This window comes from Schistocerca piceifrons, chromosome 2 (genome assembly GCF_021461385.2).
Source record: "Schistocerca piceifrons isolate TAMUIC-IGC-003096 chromosome 2, iqSchPice1.1, whole genome shotgun sequence".
Classification (NCBI taxonomy): Eukaryota; Metazoa; Arthropoda; class Insecta; order Orthoptera; family Acrididae; genus Schistocerca; species Schistocerca piceifrons.
The window spans coordinates 970,515,098-970,539,767 of NC_060139.1; the positions used below are offsets into that span (position 1 = coordinate 970,515,098).

A 24,670-nucleotide genomic window follows, 5' to 3' on the forward strand; every position below is an offset into this window, starting at 1 on the left:
GACAGCAAAGAATTGTCAATTTCATAATGGAGGGAAGTGTGAAACGTAAAACTGCAGAGGAAGACAACTGTAAGCAGATTCATATGGATGTAGGTGGCATAGGTTGCGCAGCGATGGAGAAGCTATATTAGCATAGAGAGCTGCATCAAACCAGTTTCTAGACCAAAGATCATTACAACACTTCACTTATCTACTGGTATTGGGTCCATTGACCTCAACAAAGCTTGGCACAGTTTAATGGCATCATTCAAGGGTGACAAAAGAGTTGCGCATTATATGTGACAACAACCAGTACCTTAGTAATATGCAGTCTCACTCTTTTTTCTGAAACTCATGTTTATTTTGTGGAAATAAAACAGTAATGTTCAATGAAAGTGGATTCTGGTTCATTACTAGTTCCAAAAGAAAATATTCTGAATTTTAGGATAGTAAAATATGTTCCCATGAGCATTACAATGATGGCTGCTGTATGATCAAGTTCAGAAAATGTGCCACTACTAGGAAAAATTCATCTGAAAGAGCTACAATTATGCTACATCCCCCAAAAAATTCATCTCTGTACTAGATTGCACCCACCATGGCTTTACTCAGATCTATTACTATCCACATACAGGTGGGGTACAAAAGCCATTGGCCCAATTTGTTTTCCACTAATCAGAAAACATCCCCAGTACACCATAAATAAACTAAAATTTTATCATTTCTCTACAACTTTATCGTATATAATTAGAAATTTTAAAACTAAAGAAATTCATGAAATGTATGAGGAGATAAAAGAAATTATTCAAATAGTGAAGGGAAATGAAAATTTAATAGTCATGGGTGACTGGAATTCAAGCGTAGGAAAAGGAAGAGAAGGAAACATAGTAGGTGAATATGGATTGGGGCTAAGAAATGAAACAGGAAGCCGTCTGGTAGAATTTTGCGCAGAGCATAACTTAATCATAGCTAACACTTGGTTTAAGAATCATGAAAGAAGGTTGTATACATGGAAGAACATTGGAGATACTAAAAGGTATCAGATAGATTATATAATGGTAAGACAGAGATTTAGGAACCAGGTTTTAAATTGTAAGACATTTCCAGGGGCAGATGTGGACTCTGACCACAATCTATAGGTTATGAACTGTAGATTAAAACTGAACAAAAAGGTGGGAATTTAAGGAGATGGGACCTGGATAAACTGAAAGAACCAGAGGTTGTACAGAGTTTCAGGGAGAGCGTAAGGGAACAACTGACAGGAATGGGGGAAAGAAATACAGTAGAAGAAGAATGGGTAACTTTGAGGGATGAAGTAGTGAAGGCAGCAGAGGATCAAATAGGTAAAAAGACGAGGGCTAGTAGAAACCCTTGGGTAACAGAAGAGATATTGAATTTAATTGATGGAAGGAGAAATATAAAAATGCAGTAAATGAAGCAGGCAAAAAGGAATACAAACGTCTCAAAAATGAGATCAACAGGGACTGCAAAATGGCTAAGCAAGGATGGCTAGAGGACAAATGTAAGGATGTAGAGACTTATCTCACTAGGGGTAAGATAGATACTGCGAATAGGAAAATTAAAGAAACCTTTGGAGAAAGGAGAACCACTTGTATGAATATCAAGAGCTTTGATGGAAACCCAGTTCTATGCAAAGAAGGGAAAGCAGAAAGGTGGAAGGAGCATATAGAGGGACTATACTTGACGACAATATTATGGAAATGGAAGAGGATGTAGATGAAGATGAAATGGGAGATATGATACTGCGTGAAGAGTTTGACAGAGCACTGAAAGACCTAAGTCGAAACAAGGTCCCCGGAGTAGACAACATTCCATTAGAACTGCTGACAGCCTTGGGAGAGCCAGTCCTGACAAAACTCTACCATCTGGTGAGCAAGATATATGAGACAGGCGAAATACCCTCAGACTTCAAGAAGAATATAATTATTCCAATCCCAAAGAAAGCAGGTGTTGACAGATGTGAAAATTACCGAACTATCAGTTTAATAAGTCACAGCTGCAAAATACTAACGCGAATTCTTTACAGACGAATGGAAAAACTGATAGAAGTCGACCTCAGGGAAGGTTGGAACACGTGAGGTAATACTGCCCCTACGACTTATCTTAAAAGAAAGATTAAGGAAAGGCAAACCTACGTTTCTAGCATTTGTAGACTTAGAGAAAGCTTTTGACAATGTTGACTGGAACACTCTCTTTCAAATTCTGAAGGTGGCAGGGGTAAAATTCAGGGAGCGAAAGGCTATTTACAATTTGTACAGAAACCAGATGGCAGTTATAAGAGTCGAGGGGTATGAAAGGGAAGCAGAGGTTAGGAAGGGAGTGAAACAGGGTTGTAGCCTATCCCCGATGGTATTCAATCTGTATATTAAGCAAGCAATAAAGGAAACAAAAGAAAAGTTCGGAGTAGGAATTAAAATCCATGGAGAAGAAATAAAAAGTTTGAGGTTCGCTGATGACATTGTAATTCTGTCAGAGACAGTAAAGGACTTGGAAGAGCAGTTGAACAAAATGGACAGTGTCATGAAAGGAGGGTATACGATGAACAACAAAAGCAAAACGAGGATAATGGAATGTAGTCGAATTAAGTCGGGTGATGCTGAGGGAATTAGATTAGGAAATGAGACACTTAAAGCAGTAAAGGAGCTTTGCTATTTGGGGAGCAAAATAACTGCTGATGGTCGACGTAGAGAGGATATAAAATGTAGACTGGCAATGGCAAGGAAAGCGTTTCTGAAGAAGAGAAATTTGTTTACATCGAGTATAGATTTAAGTGTCAGGAAGTTGTTTCTGTAAGTATTTGTATGGAGTGTAGCCATGTATGGAATTGAAACGTGGACAATAAATAGTTCAGACAAGAAGAGAATAGAAGCTTTCGAAATGTGGTGCTAAAGAAGAACGCTGGAGATTAGATGGGCAGACCACATAACTAATGAGGAGGTATTGAATAGAATTGGGGATAAGAGAAGCTTGTGGCACAACTTGACTAGAAGAAGGGATCGGTTGGTAGGACATGTTCTGAGACATGGAGGGATCACCAATTTAGTATTGGAGTGCAGTGTGGAGGGTAAAAATCATAGAGGGAGACCAAGAGATGAATACACTAAGCAGATTCAGAAGGATGTAGGCTGCAGTAGGTACTGGGAGATGATGAAATTTGCACAGGATAGAGTAGCATGGAGAGCTGCATCAAACCAGTCTCAGGACTGAAGACCACAACAACAACAACAACAACAACAACACCACATACTAACAAGTCCAGAAATCATCCATCTAGCTTTTATTTTAACTTAGCACATAACTGGTTCATAATAAATCTGCACACCACCATCATGGGATTCCCAGAGGATTGAAAGATCTTTCCTGGACTGATGAGTCAGAGGACAAGGTGGGACTCCCAACAGCAGGTTATGAGCATCTAGAATGACATGAGGCAATGTGTCCCTTTGCCAATTTAACACCTTTAGGCAGAAGGTAGAAGTTTTCTCGCACAAGGGATGTTTGCATATGATCAAATTGGGCTTGTTATGTCTGAAATCATCTCTCAGTGAATGATAAGGAACCGATTGCTCAATCATATGGATATACATTTTTCCACCTAATGCATTTCACATGTGTCCTTCAATCTTACCTCAGGCAATGCCTCATCCAGTCACTTTCAAAATGCCCCAGAATAATTTGAGGAACACTTTATGGATTTGACACTGACTGCCTGTGGCATTTTTTCAGTCCTGTTGAACAAATCTCTGATTCCACTTAATGAAATGTACCGTATTTATTCGAATCTAAGCCGCACCTGAAAAATGAGACTGGAAATCAAGGAAAAAAAATTTTCCCGAATCTAAGCCGCACCTGAAATTTGAGACTCAAAATTCAAGGGGAGAGAAAAGTTTTGAACCGCACCTCCAAATCGAAACAAAGTTGGTCCATTGTAACATGAGAGACAATTTAGGCCGAATGGACTAAGATACAGCTACAGTAGTTTGGTTCGAGTCGTAAGCTTGACAGTTAAGATTTACCAAGTAGCCATTGCTATGTGTCAGGCGTTCCGTACGTATTTATATGTGCTTTGTCTGGTTTGAATCGATTGCTTATTTTGCTTTGATCTGATAAGTGCCGTTATCTATGTTATAGGTGTTTACGTCACTCTAAATTGAAAATGCATTATTGTATTGTGTCATGCATTGTTTGTCGTATTCTGATAATGTGTGTTTACGACCTGTCGCCGCTCGCGGCATGGCTTGCATTTGTGCGCGCTACTGCGGCTGAACAATAAAAAAAAGGGAGGAATTGTCTCATAAGCGAAACAATGGCAAGAGACTGCTATTTGTTGTTACTTACACTGCTTTCTTTGATAATGATCAACAAGGACCAAATAATAGACTGCTTATGACAGAAGATGTTCTGAACGAGAGTTTAGTGAAAAATTTTCTCAGTTTGAAAATCTTTGCAGACGCCTCTTTAGTACATTACATTACATTCTGCACAGAAATTGAGTGTCATCTTAGATTTAAAAATCTAGTCAGTTGCCATGCTTCGTTTCCGACTGTATCACTATTCAACATAAGAATAACATGAATATAAACATGACATGATATGTATATTCTTCTGCGTTTGCTATTGTCTCACTCTAGTTTCGTAGATTATTAGGCATGCAGGATTTAAATGAGACAGCAGCAAACACGAAAGAATATATGGCATAATGTTCACATTCTTCTACCTTTTATTTTAATTTATTTACTGACACAGAGGTTTTGGCATCAGTATTTATCTTTGTGCCTGCAAAGCATGCCTGTGTAGCGTTACATATATTCGACGGCAGAAGTTACTTGTGGCGGCACCTACCAACATTTTTCAGAACTTCCGTTTCCTTTGCACTCGATTCTAAGCTGCAGGCAGTTTTTTGGATTACAAAAACTGGAAAAAAAGTGCGGCTTAGATTCGAGTAAATACGGCACATGCCACAGAGCCAGCTCTGACCATTCTCCTTGAATTGTGGTTGAGTGATTATGGATCAGGATGGTCCCAACAGTTTTGTGGATTCTTGCGAGTCCATGACACATCCCTACTGAGATCAGGACAAACATTCTGCAATGTAGTTGGACAGGTAATAAAAAATCTACTCACCAAAATGCAGAAGCAGAAAACACAAATAAAAATGCAGAAATGTACAAACATTCTGAGCCCGTGGCTCCTTGTCCTGCAGAAAGGTTGCTGAGTAAGGAATAGGGGTGAAGGAGGTTTAATAAATGGGGAGAGTTTGGAAAATTTGCCCAGGACCCCAGGTCGGAGGAGACTGACCAGGTGAGATGAAGAGGAAAGACTGCAGAACCAGTCTTTCCGTCTCATCCCATCCAGTAAGGGTCCCCTGACCCCAGGTTATGGGCAACTTTTTGGAACTCTCCCCATTTTTTAAACCTCACCCATCCTTTCCGTCACCCCTCTTCCTTTCCCTTCAAACCTTCTGCCAGAAGGAGCAACAGGCTTGAAAAGTTTGCAAATTTATATACATTTATATGTGTGTTCTGCTGCCACCGCTTGGTAGGTACACTTGTATCTCTCCAATTACATTGACTTTTCAAAAATTTATTACTTTCCTCGATAAATTCTGCAAAGTAGATAGCTCTAATTCAGTGTGTGTGTGTGTGTGTGTGTGTGTGTGTGTGTGTGTGTGTGTGTCAATGTTCTTTGTTTACCTTACCTAATGGTTAAAATCGCAGGTAAACTTCTTACCTTGTCATTCCTTTCACAGAGGAACTTCAACCTCTGAGCCTTTTTATGCATAAAGACACCATCCAGGTGACCAGTTTCAACACTTCTGATTTCTATTGCTTTATTTCCCCAGCCCATTATTTGGCCAGTTCCTATATATGCAACAGATGTAGGCATCTCTCCCCACTGCAACACAATGTTCTTGGACACCTGAAAATTTAGAACATTGGAAATAAACAAACAAATTATACAGATGATGTCCATGCAAGTGTCTGTGCCTGCTAAAAAGGAGTATGAAATTAACTGCTAATTAATTTTTTCCAAGCAATCAAATTTTGTGCAGGCATAAGAAAATAAGCAACATTAAAAACTTTAACTTCAGTGTCTTTTAATTTCTCTGGTTTTTAACTTGACAGGTGTAAGTAAGAACAATATGAAACACAATGGATTCTAGAACCATGTCATGAAATGAAACAGGCAACACTGTTCTTGTTGCTTGCTACACAAAGAAACACAAAACCATGGCTTGAATGTAAGTAATGCTTAGCAAGTACTTGTATGTTACTGAAAATGAGTGAATGAGTTTTGTGCGTGGCTAAAAAAAGTTTAATACAGAAATAATGCACAGTCCTCAATAACTCTTGATACTTCCAAATATTGGTTCCATTGGTATATAAAAGGGTTGGTGTAAGCCCCTATAAATGTATCATGGTGGTGTGCTTCATATCTGTCTCAGCTGTGACTGTAGACTTCTTTACTAATTCAAACAGACTGAACTGCTGGCTTCCTCTGGAACTATTCTGAGTCACACACATCCTTCGCACTGCACTAATCAGACAATCAGTAACCTTCACTTCATATAACTGAAATATCCAGAAAGTAATTATTCACAAATCACCACTAAATACATGTCTAACAAAGGGCATCCCTGAGAGCTTACTGCATCACATTTATGAACTTCAATGAAAACTATGCTAACAGAAATTCCTTAGTGGACTATGTAACAACCCTTAACACCAACTTCTCTAAATTAGACAGATGGGAATTGTTCTTTTAACACACCCTTTAATCCTGTAATCCTCCTGGTCTCAAATTCCACCAGCCACTGTCTCATACCCACCTCAACCTCTGTCCCTATGACTCCCAGTTCCCTCACTCTGCACTAACACCCTCCTTTCTGCAGTGTCCTCTCTTCCTCCATTTTCTCTATCCCTTCCCATGCATATGTGCCCATGTATCAGGCACCTTTCTGTACTAAAGTTAGCCTCCAAAGGCCTTTTGTAGAGATTGTGAATCAACTGTCAAAAAAATACCTAATTTTTTTGAAGGATACTGTAGAGCATCAAATAGAATTGTTACTACAGTAAAAGCTCATTAATCTGACAGTCCGGTACGTTTAATAATCCAGCACCGTTTCATATATTCAATGTTTCACAGGCGTTCTGTGGAATTCAATCATACTTGGCCGTGGTCAAGAATTTCAAGTCATGTGGTCAGTTATCTGTCAGACAGCTTTTTTCATGCACCAATTATATACACTGTTTAAAAATGGTGTTTTAAAGTTTACTCATGATTAGTGATGTTCTATGTTGCAATTACAGTAGTGATGTGTATTATGGAAATGTTTTTTCAATCAAGTACCTATCAAAATAAAGTGGAAGTGAAATGTAAACATGTTATGCTTACAATAAAAGACCTTGCATCATTAATTGGATTGAGAAAGTTGAGAAAAGTTTGCCTTACAGACAGTTGCAGTAAAAAGACACTGAATCACAATAAACATTAAAAAGGCTAATTTAGATCAGTTGGATGAAATTTTATACAAGTGGTTCTGTACCAAAAGGCCTGAAGGAAAACTTGTCACTGGGTCTATGATTACAGAAAAACAAACAGTTCTGTGATGACTCGGGGTTGTCAGAATTTGAGTATGTATTTTCTTACAGTTGGCTTTGCCAATTCAAAACTCATTATGGAATATAGAAAGCCGACATAGCTGGGAAGTTACGAATGGAGGACCAAAATGCAGCTGAAGAATACAAAGAAACTTTGTGAAATTTGATTAAACAGTATTACTTAACTGCTAGTCAAATCTACAATGCCTATGAAACGGGACTACTTTGGTATTGTTCGCGTGGTTCAACTATGGCATCTAAAGATGAAAAGTGTGCAAAGGCTTTTTAAAAGAAACAAGGACAGGTTGTAAGTTTTGTCACATTCAAATGTCTCAGGTGATGACAAGTAGACTGCTTATGTTATTTGCAAGTACAAGAAGCCAAGACAGGGTGTATACATGGACAAGGAAAAAAAATTCCCGGATTTTTCCTGTTTAAAAAATATACTTTTTCCCGGGCGAAAATACAGTTTTTCCATGCTAAGTGACAGAAGGTTTTCAGTAAATTTTTCCTTTGTAGCTGTAAAACTTATCAATCCTTTGAATGGTTAACGTTTTATACTGCCATAGAACTTCCTGGGAAAAAAAAGGAAGAGAAGTTTTAGAAAGACTTTCGATGTAAAAAAAGGAGAGAATTTTGGAAAGATCTTTGATGTGCAGCAACATATATGCTACATATTTTCATGTTACGAAAGTATAAATTCGAATTGCACTAAACACAGCACATTAGTTTCTGGAGTCAGCCAATAATAAGATCACTGATACGTAGTGCAAACACACAAAGAGGAAAAGTTAATGGATTAGATTAATATACAAAGTATAGCTACAAAAAAAGCTAAGCTTTCACATATAATATTGGTCTCTAAGATTAATAAGCTACAAGAGAAGCTAAGCTTTCACATGTAATATTGATCTTTTTTTGGATGTGTTATACTTTAAGATACCTCACACAAATATGTCAGTAAATTTAAAAAAATGACATAAATGTCTGGTCTTCTTGGCTCAAAATTCTTGTAAGTGGCTGGTCCTCAAAGTGTTCACTTTTAAATGCTCTGGGATTTAAGAAATTCGTTCCACTTTCTCACACGTAACATGATTCATCCTGCATAAAATGAAATTTACTTTGAAAGTAATGTTTTTCGAACTACCGTTCGCAATATTATCCCAAGTTCGATTTAGCAGTTTCTAGAGAGTGCCAGAAAACTAGAATTATTGGGCGTGCACAGCTGCAGTGGTGTAGGAAGCCCTCATGTTTGTATGTATAAAGCACTACGAGAGCTTACATTATGCCATAAAGGAAACAGGACATCAGATGATACTCCAAAAGCATCGGAATTTAGTAAATCATACTAAAATGCATAACTCGACGTAAAGTGCACATTGGTTTTTCCAGATTCGCAATGAAGTAGGTCTCATCTGGTATTAAGATTTTCAGTGTGGTTTTTGGGATGTAAATTTTCTTGGAGTACCAGTACTGTACTATCTCATATTTGGTTCTTTATTATGGCATAATGTGATACATGGCAGAAGATGAAAATGTGACTTGAAATTCAGCGAACAGTTGGAACTAGCCAATACTGTGAAACGAAACACTTTGTTTCAAATAAACTGATTGCCTCAGCGGAAAGATTAATGAAGTCAAATTTCATTAGCAAACTGACAAAAATAACTTCATTCTTCTGCAAGGCGATTCATGCTTGACTGCTAATAACTTGGAAATAAAATATAATCAGAAAACTGAAACTAATAATATATTTAGCACTCCATAATTATGTGAATGTATTATAATTCACTTGACAGCTCCTGGCCGCAGAAATCTGTTTTGTTTTCATTTGACGTGGGAGCTGTAAACGAAAAGGAAACAGCGAAATCACTTAACGCAAACAGGATTCAGGTAGAGACTAACCCCCTCCCCACTACAACTCAGACAATTCTGCGCATGCCAATCTGGCAGCTAGGGCATGCGAGAAAAATTTTTCTCGTTAGCATCTGGCTGCTTGCTGCTAATGCCGATACAGCTAGTTTATTGTTACGAAGTATTAATCTTCGCCCTAAGGCCTTTGACATATTTTTGCTGTTTGCAGATGCTTGTGCAAGCACGGTGTTTTGTTGCTGTAAATAGCACATTTCCTTTGCCACTGAAGTTTTATTTTTTTCCCCTCTTGTTTATATTTTATTGCTGCAGTATCATTCTCCAGTAGCAGGATACAGTAACATTCTTTGCTAGAGAATCATTTTTTACCAGTCAAAATTACAAAAATTTAACTGAAAGCTAAAATAATGAAAAATTTCCGGAATTCCGAAAAAATTTCCGGGTTTTTCTCGGTTTTCTCCCGAATGAAAAAATTCCCAGGTTTTTCCCGGGTTTCCCAGCTCGTATACACCCTGCAAGAGCTTTTAAAGTTGTTTTAAATTTTCCTGTAATTTATGGAGCTCATTTCAAAGCATAGATGACTTCAGAATTGTTTAAGAACTGGTTTTCTGTAATTCTGTATCGTCTGTGAGAGAGAATTAAAATAAATAAATAAATAAATAAATTAGTATCCTGCAACAGAGCAGGGTTGTACTGTTACTAGACAACTGCTTTGGTGTGGAATACAGTTAAGGCTGCTACTCTTCAGAAGTCTTGGCATAAACTTTGGCCAAAAGCCTATCAAGAGGAACAGACTCCACTACTCCAATAGAAAATAATGCTGTTGTGAAACTGTTAGATGTTGCTGAAAATGAAATAATAAATTTGCTGCAAAGTGAAGTTTTGGACTGGATAGACAATGACAATAAAGAAAATGTAGTCGAAGAATTAGCAGACAAACTGATAGCAAAAAGAATGATAGCGCCACAAAAAGAACTTCACACTAGATATTGAATCTAATAAAGCAGCACAGGTTGACACACAAACTCAATACCTCACTTGCCTGGAATGAAAAAACTACCATTATTGATATATTTACACGATTTGCTGATAGCAGTAAATCAAATCAACACTGTAGAACTTGTAAATTTGTACATACATAACGAGTTTTGAAGAAAAAATTAGACACACACACACACACACACACACACACACACACACACACACAGAAATTCTGTATGTACTGTAGTACATGTACAGTGCTGTACTATAGTATACTACTCTAGTGTCTTCAACTTCACATAAAATTACATTACAGGATGTGAGCAATAAGGTTTTTCATTTGTTCTCGAAAATGTTGTTTTACACAGTATTATAAATTTTTTATCGCTTTAATGGAAACAATGACTGTATGATAAACAGTCACAGGCTGGCAACCCATTGTTTATCTTGCATCTCACACTCGGAACACTTATTTTCAGATAACGCTCAGTAACCCGACATTTTCAGTAGTCATATACTGCCAATGTCTTCAACTGTACAAGATTTTTATTCTTAAAGCACTTGAGTTCGCACAAAACATGATTCTGTAACTCTTAAGTGAATAGAAATATGATGATAAACTTGTCTCTTCATTTATAAATTGCCTATACAAAGAAGTATGGTAAATTTCCATGAAAGTATAGAATATTTTTGTTGTGCCCTCATGGTTGGTAAGCCTGAGGATCATGTAAGGAATTTCAACAATGTACAATATCTGCACTCTGAATTCATCAGCGTGGTAACTGGAATTGAAAATGGAGAAAACTTGAGTTTTGTGCTGTTATCAAACATTTTCATTTGGGCGTTTAAACTGCTACATGAATCAAAACAGAATTGGATGAAGTTCACACAGACACAGCACCATCATTGAAGATCGTTAATTTTTGGATTAATGAATTTAAATGTGGCTGGACAAGACAAATCATGCCCCAGCTGTCCAACTGAGATCACCACAAAGGAAACCATTGACAAAATTCACGAAATGATAGCACAAGACAGTAGAATAAAAATCTGAGAGACTGCTGTTGGTATCTCAACTGAGAGAAAGCATACCGTATTTACTCGAATCTAAGCCGCACTCGAATATAAGCCGCACTCGAATATAAGCCGCACTCGAATATAAGCCGCACTCGAATATAAGCCGCACTCGAATATAAGCCGCACTCGAATATAAGCCGCACTCGAATATAAGCCGCACTCGAATATAAGCCGCACTCGAATATAAGCCGCACCTGAAAATTGAGACTCAAAATCAAGGAAAAAAAAATTTCCCAAATCTAAGCCGCACCTGAAATTTGAGACTCGAAATTCAAGGGGAGAGAAAAGTTTTAGGCTGCATCTCCAAATCAAAACAAAGTTGGTCCATTGTAATATGAGACATAATTTAGGTCAAATGAATGACAATACAGCTACAGTCGTTACAGTTCGAGTCGTTAAGCTTAGCAGTTAAGCTTTACCAGGTAGCCATTGTTATGCGTCAGGTGCTCCGTCCGTATTTATACAGGTACCCTTCCTTTTTCACGTGCTTCGTCTGGTTTGAATTGATTGCTTATTTTTCTTTGATCAGATAAGTGCCGTTATCTTTGTTATAGGTGTTTACGTCACTCTAAACTTAAAATGCATTATTGTATTGTGTCATGCATTGTTTGTAGTATTCTGATAATGTGTGTTTAGAACCTGTCGCCGCTCGCGGCATGGCTCGCTTTTGCGCGCGCTACCGCGGCTGAACAATGAAAAAAAAGGGAGGAATTGTCTCATAAGCGAAACAATGGCGAGAGACTGCTATTTGTTGTTACTTACACTGCTTTCTTTGATAATGATCAACAAGAACCAAATAATAGACTGCTTATGACAGAAGATGTTCTGTACGAGAGTTTAGTGAAAAATTTTCTCCGTTTGAAAATCTTTGCAGATGCCTCTTCAGTACTTTACATTCTGCACAGAAATTGAGTGTCATCTTAGATTTAAAAATCTAGTCAGTTGCCATGCTTTGTTTCTGACTGTATCACTATTCAACATAAGAATAATACGAATATAAACATGACATGATACGTATATTCTTCCGCATTTGTTGTTGTCTCACTCTAGTTTCGTAGTTTATTTGGCAGACAGGATTTAAATGAGATAGCAGCAAACACGAAACATTACATGGCAAAATTTTTATATTCGTATTATTCTTATGGTGAAGAGAATACTGCATGTGATTCACAATTCATAAAAGTTCCTATTAGCAACCATCTCTTCTCACAGGTACGAAAAAATTAAGAACGTTGAGTTGGCCATATTAACAAACATCCCAAACAGTCTTGCCAGTCGGATTGTCGTAGTACATTGAAATGCTGCTGCATTTGAAGATGAACAATACGGAATTTGTATTTACTTCGTTGGATAATGTATGAAAATGCAGTAGTCGAAACTCTGGGTGGAGAAAAAAAGCTTGCCTTCCACCTTTTTTTAAAATTTATTTACTGAAGCAGAGGTTTTGGCACTAGTATTTATCTTTGTGCCTGCAAAGCATGCCTGTGTAGCGCTACATATATTCGATGGCAGAAGTTAGTAGTGGCGGCACCTACCAACATTTTTCAGAACTTCCGCTTACTTTGCACTCGATTCTAAGCAGCAAGCGGTTTTCTGGATTACAAAAACCGTAAAAAAAGTGCGGCTTAGATTCGAGTAAATACCGTAATACCCTGCACTTAGAAATGGCTATGAAACCATGTGAGAGATGGCTGCCACGACTGCCCAGAGTCCACCAAAAGCGCATCTGGCGAAACATTTCAACACAATGTTTAATCGCAATCTGCAAGACTTTTTTGTCAATTTGCGACAGTTGCTGAAGGCTGGATCCATCATTGCACAACGGAGTCAAAATGGAAGTCAAAAAATGGGGAAAGGCTGGTGAAAGAGCACTGAAGAGGCAAAGACCATTTTGTCAGTTGGTAAGGTGATGGCCACTGGCCACTGGCCACTGGCCACTGTCCCCCCCCCCCCACCCCCCCCCCCCCCACCCCAAAGGAATAATCCTCATAGATTACTTTGATAAAAGCCAAACCATAACTGGATCCTAACATGCTTCACTGCTGGATCATTTGAAACTTGTGTTGGCTGCAAAGAGACCAAGGTTGGTGCACAAAAATGTGCTCATTCACCAGTATAATGCAGCATCCCACACATCAGCAATAACAATGGCTAAGTGCAACAGTCGGGCTTTAAATTAGTTCCTCATCACCCCATTCACCAGACTTAGCCCCAAGTAATTTTCTGTTCCTTAACTTGAAACTTTGGCTTGATGGGAAAAAATTATCATCAAATGAGGAAGTGGTAGTTGCAGTCAATGTGTATTTTGAAAAATTTGACAGAACCTATTTTTCCCATGGGATGAAAAATCTGGAGAATTGCTGGACAAAGTGCAAATCCCTCAAAGGAGAATATGTTGAGAAGTAAGGTGAGTTGTTTCCAAAACAAACATTTTTTCTTGCTTTTTTACCTGACTTATACCAGCCTCATACCAGTAAATCGCATACTGCACACATAGCTGAAGTAATGCACCTCATGAATTCTAGGCAATGGATTTTCCGATTAAGGAGTAACATTGTGATCTGTCTGTAGGCCCAAAAAATTAACACATTTACACTGTAATTCTTGTATTTCATTGTTTGAGTTCGCTATTTTTAAAGCTTGTGGAGTGTGCAGAATTACAGAATCATATGTACTGAGTTTTAGCAAAATTATGACACTCAATTTGCCTTGAACCACATGCTAACATTTTCAAATATTTCATTAGCTGCCTTTTCAGTAAGGGGACTCGTTTTACATGTTATTCCTTACCTAGTATCATCTGGCAAAAGGACAAAATTTGCAAAGCAAGTGGAAAATCATTTATGTATATGAGAAATAAGAGAGCATCAAAAACAGAACCATGTGACATGCCATAGTTGATTGTTTCCAGTACCATGTGTCTATTGTTAATTGATAAACATGAGTCTGATACATTCTGCTTTCTGTATTCCAAACACAAGTTATAAAACTATAAACTTTCTGTGTTTACTACTCCATAACCTTTTAAATAACTTAACGCATAACAAAGTTCTGATGAACTACATTTAATTACTCTACTACAGATATCATCACAAACATTTAAACATTTTTATGAGAACTGATAAAATTAAATTTTTTTAAGACATAGAATGTAGCTGAATTTTATCATATTCATTTTGGAATACTTTTCTTGAAAAATATAAGGTATCTGTTAATAAAATGTTTAGACCTAAATAATCTACTATTAACAGAAAAAAGTTATTGAAAATGTCAGTAACTTTGGTTATATCTTCGAACAGTTCATTATCAACCTATGTTTTCCTAATTTTTTACAATATTCCAAATAGTTGTCATGTTGGTGAAGGAGCACATTTTTCTTTAACATATTACATTTTGATGCTATGATGAACTGACCTAGAATTTCAGCACACAGTTTATGTGATTTATTGATGTCATCATTTATGTACCTAGGTTCTTTACAAAGTCTTCCCTTTGTTTTACATGATACTCCGATTCATTAGAAATCAAGGGTTTAGAAGCATTTAATATACCTACACAAACTGAAAACTGTTTCCTTAAGAAATTAAAGTAGCTTATGATCAGGTTACACAACACATTTAATTTCTCATTAACACTTAAGTGTGTTGTGTACACATTTCCACTATGGATTTCATAAATAATTCATGAATCCCTGAATTACTCTTCCATTTATTATCCTTGTAGTTTGCCAATTATTTTTATTTATATCATGTACCTTGGTCAGCAATTCGCCATCACGACAGGTACAAAATATTTGATCAGGGAACATCCATAACTGAGGAACATATCACTAGAATAAAAAATTCTGCTTCAGCTGCCAGTAATGTCTTATTCATTGCACAACCAGTTTCAAAGCATGAAGCTTGATCTTCAGGTGCCACAAAATAATTATGGAAACATAAATGGGTGGAGGTTGGGCCAGTAAGTCATGGGATCAATTCTATGTCGTGTTGTCGACATGGGTGCTGCACTTGCTGGATGTGACCCTCCACGGCTGAGTGGCCAACATTCAGTTCCCATAGTTACTCGATCCTCCCCCCATGAACCATGGACCTTGCCGTTGGTGGGGAGGCTTGCGTGCCTCAGCGATACAGATAGCCGTACCGTAGGTGCAAACACAACGGAGATGTATCTGTTGAGAGGCCAGACAAACATGTGGTTCCTGAAGAGGGGCAGCAGCCTTTTCAGTAGTTGCAGGGGAAACAGTCTGGATGATTGACTGATCTAGCCTTGTAACACTAACCAAAGCAGCCTTCCTGTGCTGGTACTGTGAACAGCTGAAAGCAAGGGGAAACTACAGCCGTAATTTTTGCCGAGGGCATGTAGCTTTACCGTATGGTTAAATGATAATGGCGCCCTCTTGGGTAAAATAAATGATAATGGCGCCCTCTTGGGTAAAATAGTCTCCCATTCGGATCTCCGGGCAAGGAATACTCAGGAGGACACCGTTATGAGGAGAAAGAAAACCGGCGTTCTACGGATCGGAGCATGGAATGTCAGAGCCCTTAATCGGGCAGGTAGGTTTGAAAATTTAAAAAGAGAAATGGATAGGTTAAAGTTAGATATAGTAGGAATTAGTGAAGTTCGGTGGCAGGAGGAACAAGACATCTGGTCAGGTGACTACAGGGTTATAAACACAAAATCAAATAGGGGTCATGCAGGAGTAGGTTTAATAATGAATAGGAAAATAGGAGTGCTGGTAAGCTACTACAAACAGCACAGTGAACACATTATTGTGGCCAAGATAGACACGAAGCCCATGCCTACCACAGTAGTACAAGTTTATAAGCCAACTAGCTCCACAGATGACGAAGAGATTGATGAAATGTATGATGAGATAAAAGAAATTATTCAGATAGTGAAGGGAGATGAAAATTTAATAGTCATGGGTGACTGGAATTAAATAGTAGGAAAAGGAAGAGAAGAAAATGTAGTAGGTGAATATGGAATGGGGGCAAGAAATGAAAGAGAAAGCTGCCTGGTAGAATTTTGCGCAGAGCATAGCTTAATCATAGCTAACACTTGGTTCAAGAATCATAATAGAAGGTTGTATACATGGAAGAGGCCTGGAGATACTCAAAGGTTTCACATAGATTATATATAATGGTAAGACAGAGATTTATGAACCAGGTTTTAAACTGTAAGACATTTCTAGGTGCAGATGTGGACTCTGACCACAATCTATTGGTTATGAACTGTAGATTGAAACTGAAGAAACTGCAAAAAGGTGGGAATTTAAGGAGATGAGATCTGGATAAACTGACAGAACCAGAAGTTGTAGAGTGTTTCAGGGAGAGCATTGGGGAATGACTGACGGGAATGGGGGAAAGAAATACAGTAGAAGAAGAATGGGTAACTTTGAGGGATAAAGTAGTGAAGGCAGCAGAGGATCAAGTACGTAAAAAGACAAGGGCTAGTAGAAATCCTTGGGTAACAGAAGAAATATTGAATTTAATTGATGAAAGAAGAAAATATAAAAATGCAGTAAATGAAGCAGTCAAAAAGGAATACAAACATCTCAAAAATGAGATCGACAGGAAGTGCAAAATGGCTAAGCAGGGATGGCTTGAGGACAAATGTAGGAATGTAGAGGCATATCTCACTAGGGGTAAGATAGATACTGCTTACAGGAAAATTAAAGACACTTTTGGAGAAGAAGAGAACCACCTGTATGAGTATCAAGAGCTCAGATGGAAACCCAGTTCTAAGCAAAGAAGAGAAAGCAGAAAGATGGAAGGAGTATATAAAGGGTCTGAACAAGGGTGATGTACTTGAGGACAATATTATGGAAACGGAAGAGGATGTTGGAGATGAAATGGGAGATATGATACTGTGCGAAGAGTTTGACAAAGCACTGAAAGACCTAAGTCGAAACAAGGCCCTGGGAGTAGAGAACATTCCATTAGAACTACTGATAACCTTGGGAAAGCCAGCCCTGACAAAATTTTACCATCTGGTGAGCAAGATGTACGAGACAGGCGAAATAACCTCAGACTTCAAGAAGAATATAATAATTCCGATCCCAAAGAAAGCAGATGTTGACAGATGTGAAAATTACCGAACTATCAGTTTAATAAGTCACAGCTGCAAAATACTAACGCGAATTATTTACAGACGAATGGAAAAACTGGTAGAAGCCGACCTCGGGGAAAATCAGTTTGGATTCCGTAGAAATGTTGGAACACGTGAGACAATACTGACCTTACGACTTATCTTAGAAGAAAGATCAAGAAAAGGCAAACCTACGTTTCTAGCATTTGTAGACTTAGAGAAAGCTTTTGACAATGTTGACTGGAATACTCTCTTTCAAATTCTGAAGGTGGCAGGGGTAAAATACAGGGAGCGAAAGGCTATTTACAATTTCTACAAAAATCAGATGGCAGTTATAAGAGTTGAGGGGCATGAAACGAAAGCAGTGGTGGGAAGGGAGTGAGACAAGGTTGTAGCCTAAACCCGATGTTATTCAATCTATTTATTGAGCAAGCAATAAAGGAAACAAAAGAAAAATTCGAAGTAGGAATTAAAATCCAGGGAGAAGAAATAAAAACTTTGAGGTTTGCCGATGACATTGTAATTCTGTCAGAGAAAGCAAAGGACCTGGAAGGCAGCTGAACAGAATGGACAGTGTCTTGAAAGGAGGATATAAGATGATCAACAACAAAAGCAAATCAAGGATAATGGAATGTAGTCGAATTAAGTCGGGTGATGCTGAGGTTATTAGGTCAGGAAATGAGACACTTAAAGTAGTAAATGAGTTTTGCTATTTGGGAAACAAAATAACTGATGATGGTCAAAGTAGAGAGGATATAAAATGTAGACTGGCAATGGCAAGGAAAGCATTTCTGGAGAAGAGAAATTTGTTAACATCGAGTATAGATTTAAGTGTCAGGAAGTCTTTCCTGAAACTATTTGTATGGAGTGTGGCCATGTATGGAAGTGAAACGTGGACAATAAATAGTTTGGACAAGAAGAGAATAGAAGCTTTCGAAATGTGGTGCTACAGAAGAATGCTGAAGATTAGATGGGTAGATCACATAACTAATGAGGTGGTACTGAACAGAATTGGGGAGAAGAGAAATTTGTGGCACAACGTGACTAGAAGAAGGGATCGGTTGGTAGAACATATTCTGAGGCATCAAGGGATCACCACTTTAGTATTGGAGGGCAATGCGGAGGGTAAAAATCGTAGAGGGAGACCGAGAGATGAATACACTAAGCAGCTTCACAAAAATGTAGGTTGCAGTAGGTACTGGAAGATGAAGAAGCTTGCACAGGATAGAGTAGCATGGAGAGCTGCATCAAACCAGTCTCTGGACTGAAGACAACAACAACAACAACAATTACTTGATGGCACCCGAAGATAAAGTTTAGGTTTTGAAATCAGTTGTGCAATAAATAATAAATTACTGGCAACTAAAGCAGATTTTTGTATCATCCTATTAATTAATCATTATAGAAATTACACTAGGACCTGGCAATACTGATGTGGCAATAAAAATGTTATAAATAGCAAACAATGGAAAATCGAGAGTGGACTACAATAATATTATGAAAAGGAAAGTTGGCACTCACCGTATAGTGCAGACGCTGATTTGCAGATGAGACACAACAAAAAGACTATCACAAATAAGCTTTCAGCCAATGAGTGTGCTTATTTTTTGTTTATTTTTGATGAAGGCCTTACTGGGCGAAAGCCTATTTGTGACAGTCTCTTTTTTGTGCCTATCTGCAACAAAGCATCTCCGCTATATGGTGAGTGGCAACTTTCCTTTTCATAATATTGTTATAAATGGCAGTGATGTGATTCCAATAACTCTTGTTGGATGTTGTATGGGGGGGGGGGGAGTCAGATAACATGGAAAGGGAAAGAACTGAAGTACAACTATGGAATAGGTAAGCTCTAAAAAATTAAAGTTAAAACGTCAGCTTAGTATTATTCTGTTTGGAAGTTAAGAAGTTTGGTAACCCATCAACTGTTTCATGAGCAACTACAAATTGCCATACCAACACCTGCATGTGACATTACTACTACTACTACTACTACAATGAAACTTCCATCAATTCTACTTTTGAAACAAACGCTTCAAAATGCCAATTATTGTAAAATTAAGTGTATCATTTTTTAAAACAATTCTTGATGTATGTGGCAACAACTCATTTCCCTATACCTGATCTACAGTCACTTGATGGTATGTTGGTTGATAAGTACATCAACAGCAAATGTTGTTCAGAAATACTTACTACATCTACATGCTTTGTACACTGCTGTTCATTTGCACAAATCAGAAGATCACTGACATTATTTTTTTAACCATCTAATATTTTGATGCATTAAATCTATATTTCGAGGGGGTTGAAGGGTTGTTATGTGGTCCTGTGGCTGTTTTTCCTGATTGTGTACATATACTACAGTTGTGTGCATGTAAGAAGGCAGATGCTGGGGCAATGTGCAATGGCAAAGAGTGGTGTACCATATGAAACTCCAGCCAATAGCACCAATCAGCCACATCTGTCTGCAGAGCACACTGATTTTTATGTTAGTTTGGATATGGCGAGGGTACACAAATGCTGTAGTATTCATTGTGAGCAGAATAAAGCAAACATGACAAGTATCATGTTATGAAGCGATAACCATAATTTATCAAACATGTAAATTGTTCTAGGAAACATGAGAAGCAGAAGCAGTGGCCTGGTGTGGAGCTTATACCAGTGTTGCCAGTTACCACAGGCTGGAACATGAAGCACTGGACAGAAACAGACAGCCTACTGGTGACATTGCCTTCTTAGTTGCATCCCAATATAACGAAACACGGGACATGCATTCTTAAGAAGTCCGATGCATGCCTATCTATTCCCCCTGGCAACAGTTCACTTGGTGTACACGGCTGAGTGAGTTCCCAATGAGTCACTTGCAAAGAGAGTCAACCCTAATAGAAGACACCGGTACTCCCATGATCACCAGGGGTTGATGTTGGGCTGACAACTCAAACTGTAAAAATCAAATGTTACAAAATCTAATGAAGAGAGAGACAGCCTTAAGGTACGTTGTCCAAGACGCGACGCAACGCACACTAGCGACTGCGACGGGTCGCTACGTGACGTCAGAAGTTGCCTGCTGGCGCATGCGCAGTTCGAGTTTGGGATGCGACGTGCGACTGTTGCGGCAGCACTGCACGAGTGAGCAGTGTTGCGACGGAAGTCGCACGACACAAAGACGTACGGCTGCCAGAAAGATGTCGAGCCAGTCAAGGAAAACTGAAAGGAGCCACTCACAGGATATGATGCTCTGTGAGCTGGTCTCGCAACATCCTTGCCTTTACGATTTGAAGAACCCTAAATATAGAGACACTATGTTCAGAGACAGAATTTGGGAAGAAATTGGTGCACAGTTGAAACTGGCAGGTGAGTGAAATATATAATATTTTCCCATTAATGCAAATTTTTCAGGCCTGTTATAAAAATCAGTATAATCCATGCAGTTGTAGAATTAGAATGATGAAAATGAACTTGAAGGTCAATTTTCGCCTTACTCTTTTTTGTGACGATAAAAATTGAAAACGGCAAGTACATTATAAAATGAACAATCTAAAGTACAACGAGAAAGTTACATTTAACAATACCTTCACTTTGAAAGTAAACGGTAGATTGGTGTCTTGATGACAACTTCTAGTTGTGAAAAACCACCACTAGATTGTTGTACAGCTTTCTGTAATCGATAGATGTTCGTTTTTGAGGAAGGCGTTTCTCAACAGATTGCGCAAACAGTATGCTGCAATAAGTAATTTGTCACATTCACTTCAATTCATTGGTAGAAGATGCTGCTCAAAAAACTTGTGCCAAAAGTGCACTACTGTTTTACAAGGCCCTTCTGGTCTGACACAGTTCACAATTGAAATTCGTCTTTTGTAAATCCTGGAGTCATCTTTTGAGTGCAGCTTGGCAAGATTAAATGTTCATGTCATCCATAACGATGTATGCTGTGAGAATATAAGAATATGGAAGTTCATTTGGATGGGAATAAAGATTCAGTCAGCTATGAAAGTTGCCTTAGCTTGTTCCAAAAGCTTCTGCATAGGAGAAACTGACAAGTATAATTTGGGGAAATTTTGTGATCAAGCACGGACATTATGTCTTCCACATTTCTGCCAGTGTATACTGTAGACGTTCAGAATCAAAATTCTAGAGATGTTTAAGGTGTAACCCTATCTTGTTGTCAAGAACTTGAAACAATGCAATGACTCTAGCGTGCGCTTATTGTTAATAAACTTATCTTTCATTGGAATTTTAGGTGAATTGTGCAAAAACAGATGGAGGAATATTCGGGACTCGTATCAGAGAAATAAATGAGAAAGAAAGCTTGGAATAAGTTCAGATGCCTCAGCAAAACCAAGAAAATGGGTTCTGCTTGATCACTTGGCTTTAAGAAACCTACATTTCGTGGCATTTTAAATGAAATTGTCAAGAGCATATGGAGAAATATTAGTAACTCATACCGAAGAAATATGACATAAAATGGTTTCATTAGGTCCAAATGTGTCAGCGAAACAAAACAAATGCATTCTCTATCGTGTGATGACCACACGATTCTCGTTGCACGTCGACAGAACTGGCAGCTAGTCGCGACGCTCCCGGAGATATATGAGCCCAAATCTCAGAAACAGAGATCGATATCATTCTGATCTCAACTTTAAAAATAATTTCGATATGTTAGCTTCTTTTCATCGGCAACGATGTATGACCTAACGTGAACCATACGTAAAGTAGCCAGCGACCACATTTTTCACTGTACACAATTTAAAATTTTATGCAGTAGGTTACTTGTAAATTAAGTATCGGAATAACTGTGACGAATATCGGAAAAATAGACACCTCATTATCAAGCTGTGATGTGAAACTGTAAGATACGCAAACATCAATTTTTTGTGCCTTTTACTTTCCTCACAATTGATAGAGAAGTAATATACAGCGAAAAAAAACACGCAAAACCGGAAGAGATACTTTTCAATTTTTTAAAGTAAAAGGAGAATCTGTATCGAAAAACTAACTCTGGGAGCCGATGTAACTTTGTTGCATTAACATACAGTATTTTTTACAGCAAGAAAATCGGAATTCTTATTTTTCTTATGTATCTGAACCCGCCGCCGCCGACCGGAGCTTGGGAAACAGCGATGACTCCAGTCGTGCTGCGGCCGTGTCGCCGTCTGCCAGGGTGGGAAAAGAGGAGGGGGCAGTGTCGCAGTCGCAGCCAACTGTCGCGTCTTGCACAACGTAACTTTACCTGATTACTTGATCAGATGGATCAGTACCGACTGTATATCACCACTACTCAATGGGCGAGATAGTTGAGGGAAGGAGTTATAGAGAAAAAGGATCATGATATTTTATAGCTGCCGAAAGAAAGATCATGATTGGTACTGGTTTTATTGTACACAAGAGGAAAAACACACCTTATTATGGACTTAAGAGGTGGAATCAGATAATGCAAACTCAAAATAAGAGCAAAATTTTTCAACTATTGTCTCATATGTTCTCACATTCCAACCAATGAGAAGAGTGAAGAAGACAAGGGCGCTTTTTATGATGAGGTAGGTGAAGTATCAACTAACACCCTAGAGGAGATGATAATTTTTGGAGATATGAATATTAAAACAGGAAAAGAATGTAAGCCTTGTAATGGAAAATACAGTCTACGTGATAATTCAAATGACAATGGGTTCAGACTTGTACATACTGCTTCCTCGAGAAATATGGTGGTGGCTAGAACAACTTCAACCAGAGAGAGAGACTTAAAATAACATGGAATTCTCCAGGTGGAAATATTTGTAACCAAACTGACCACCTCCTAACAGATGCAAGGCAACAGTCCAATTTAATTATGTCAGAAACTATAAGGGTGCGCACATTGACCCTGAGCATTACCTTGTCATAGTAACAATCAGAATCCAAATATCTACTGCAGGGAAGATATGTGGATCTCATGGGGGGAAAAAAATAAGTATCATATTGATAAGCTCAAGGAGGTTAAGATTGCTCAAAGATTTTCAAACCTGCTCAAAGAAACCTTGGCATATGTGTCCAACAGAGAATTGAGATGTGGATGAACTCAGAAGACATCTTCACAAAAGCTGCTGACAAAGGTCTAGGAATAATACATCATGCAATATACAATGACTGGTTTGATGAAGAGTGTAGACAATGGACTGCAACAGGTAAACCATACCCAATGATCTGCAGACGACTATATAATAGCAAGATGAAAATAAATGAGGCTGCCAAAAAAGAAAACAAAAGAGTATGAAACAAAAGAACTGGAAGAAATGGAACAGATGAAAGGATTTCCAGCCTGGGACTAAATTGTGCTAGTTACAGAGATGGGTCAATTTTGAGTAGTGATGAGACAACATGCGAAAGGTGGGCTCAAAATTGTTGAATTGTTGAATGAGGCTTTAGCTGAGGACCAAGGAATCTTACCTTCTGTAGACACACACAATTCAGAAACAGGGGAACCAGGACCAACTGCTGAGGAAGTGGAGGCAGCCATAAATAACTTTAAGAATAATAAGGCCCCAATAATGCGTCTAATACCAGTGTAAATGGTAAAAAGAACAGGAAAGGAATATGTCAAACATTCCCACAAGCTTGTAATATAGATTTGGAAGGATGAAAGTGTCCTTGATGAATGGAATTTCAGTATCATATCCCCATCATACAAGACAGGCAATGTGATGAGGAATTTGAATATTACCTACTGCACATAAAATACAATTCTGGAATACTCATAATTTCACGCCAATGGTGTGCTGGAGCAAAATGTGGCTGGCATCCCTGTACAACGCCTATGTTCAATGTGCAGCTGCCGGAAGTTTCAGTGTTGTATGTCTGCAATGAGTAGAACATTGTGTCACACAGTTTGCAAATTCTGAGATGGCAGAGTTAGAGGATCACCAAATCTGCATTGAATTTTGAGTGAAACTCAAGGAAAACTCTACAGAAACACACCAAATGATGCAGGATGTCTATGGTGATGACTGCTTAAGCCATACTTGGTGTTACAAATGGTTCACTCAGTTTAAACATGGCTGGACAGAAGTTAAAGACGA

The 24,670-nt window shown here is 38.2% G+C and overlaps 1 protein-coding gene across 3 annotated transcripts in view; it reads right to left on the minus strand.

Moving 5' to 3' along the window:
• The window catches only part of LOC124777093 (serine/threonine-protein kinase mig-15), a 342,698-nt gene that overhangs the window by 12,731 nt on the left and 305,297 nt on the right, over positions 1 to 24,670 (minus strand). For all 3 annotated transcript variants that reach the window (XM_047252374.1, XM_047252373.1, XM_047252372.1), the window contains one exon: positions 5,731 to 5,919. In XM_047252374.1, coding sequence (XP_047108330.1) covers positions 5,731 to 5,919 — 189 coding nt within the window. The remainder of the gene's footprint in view (positions 1 to 5,730; positions 5,920 to 24,670) is intronic.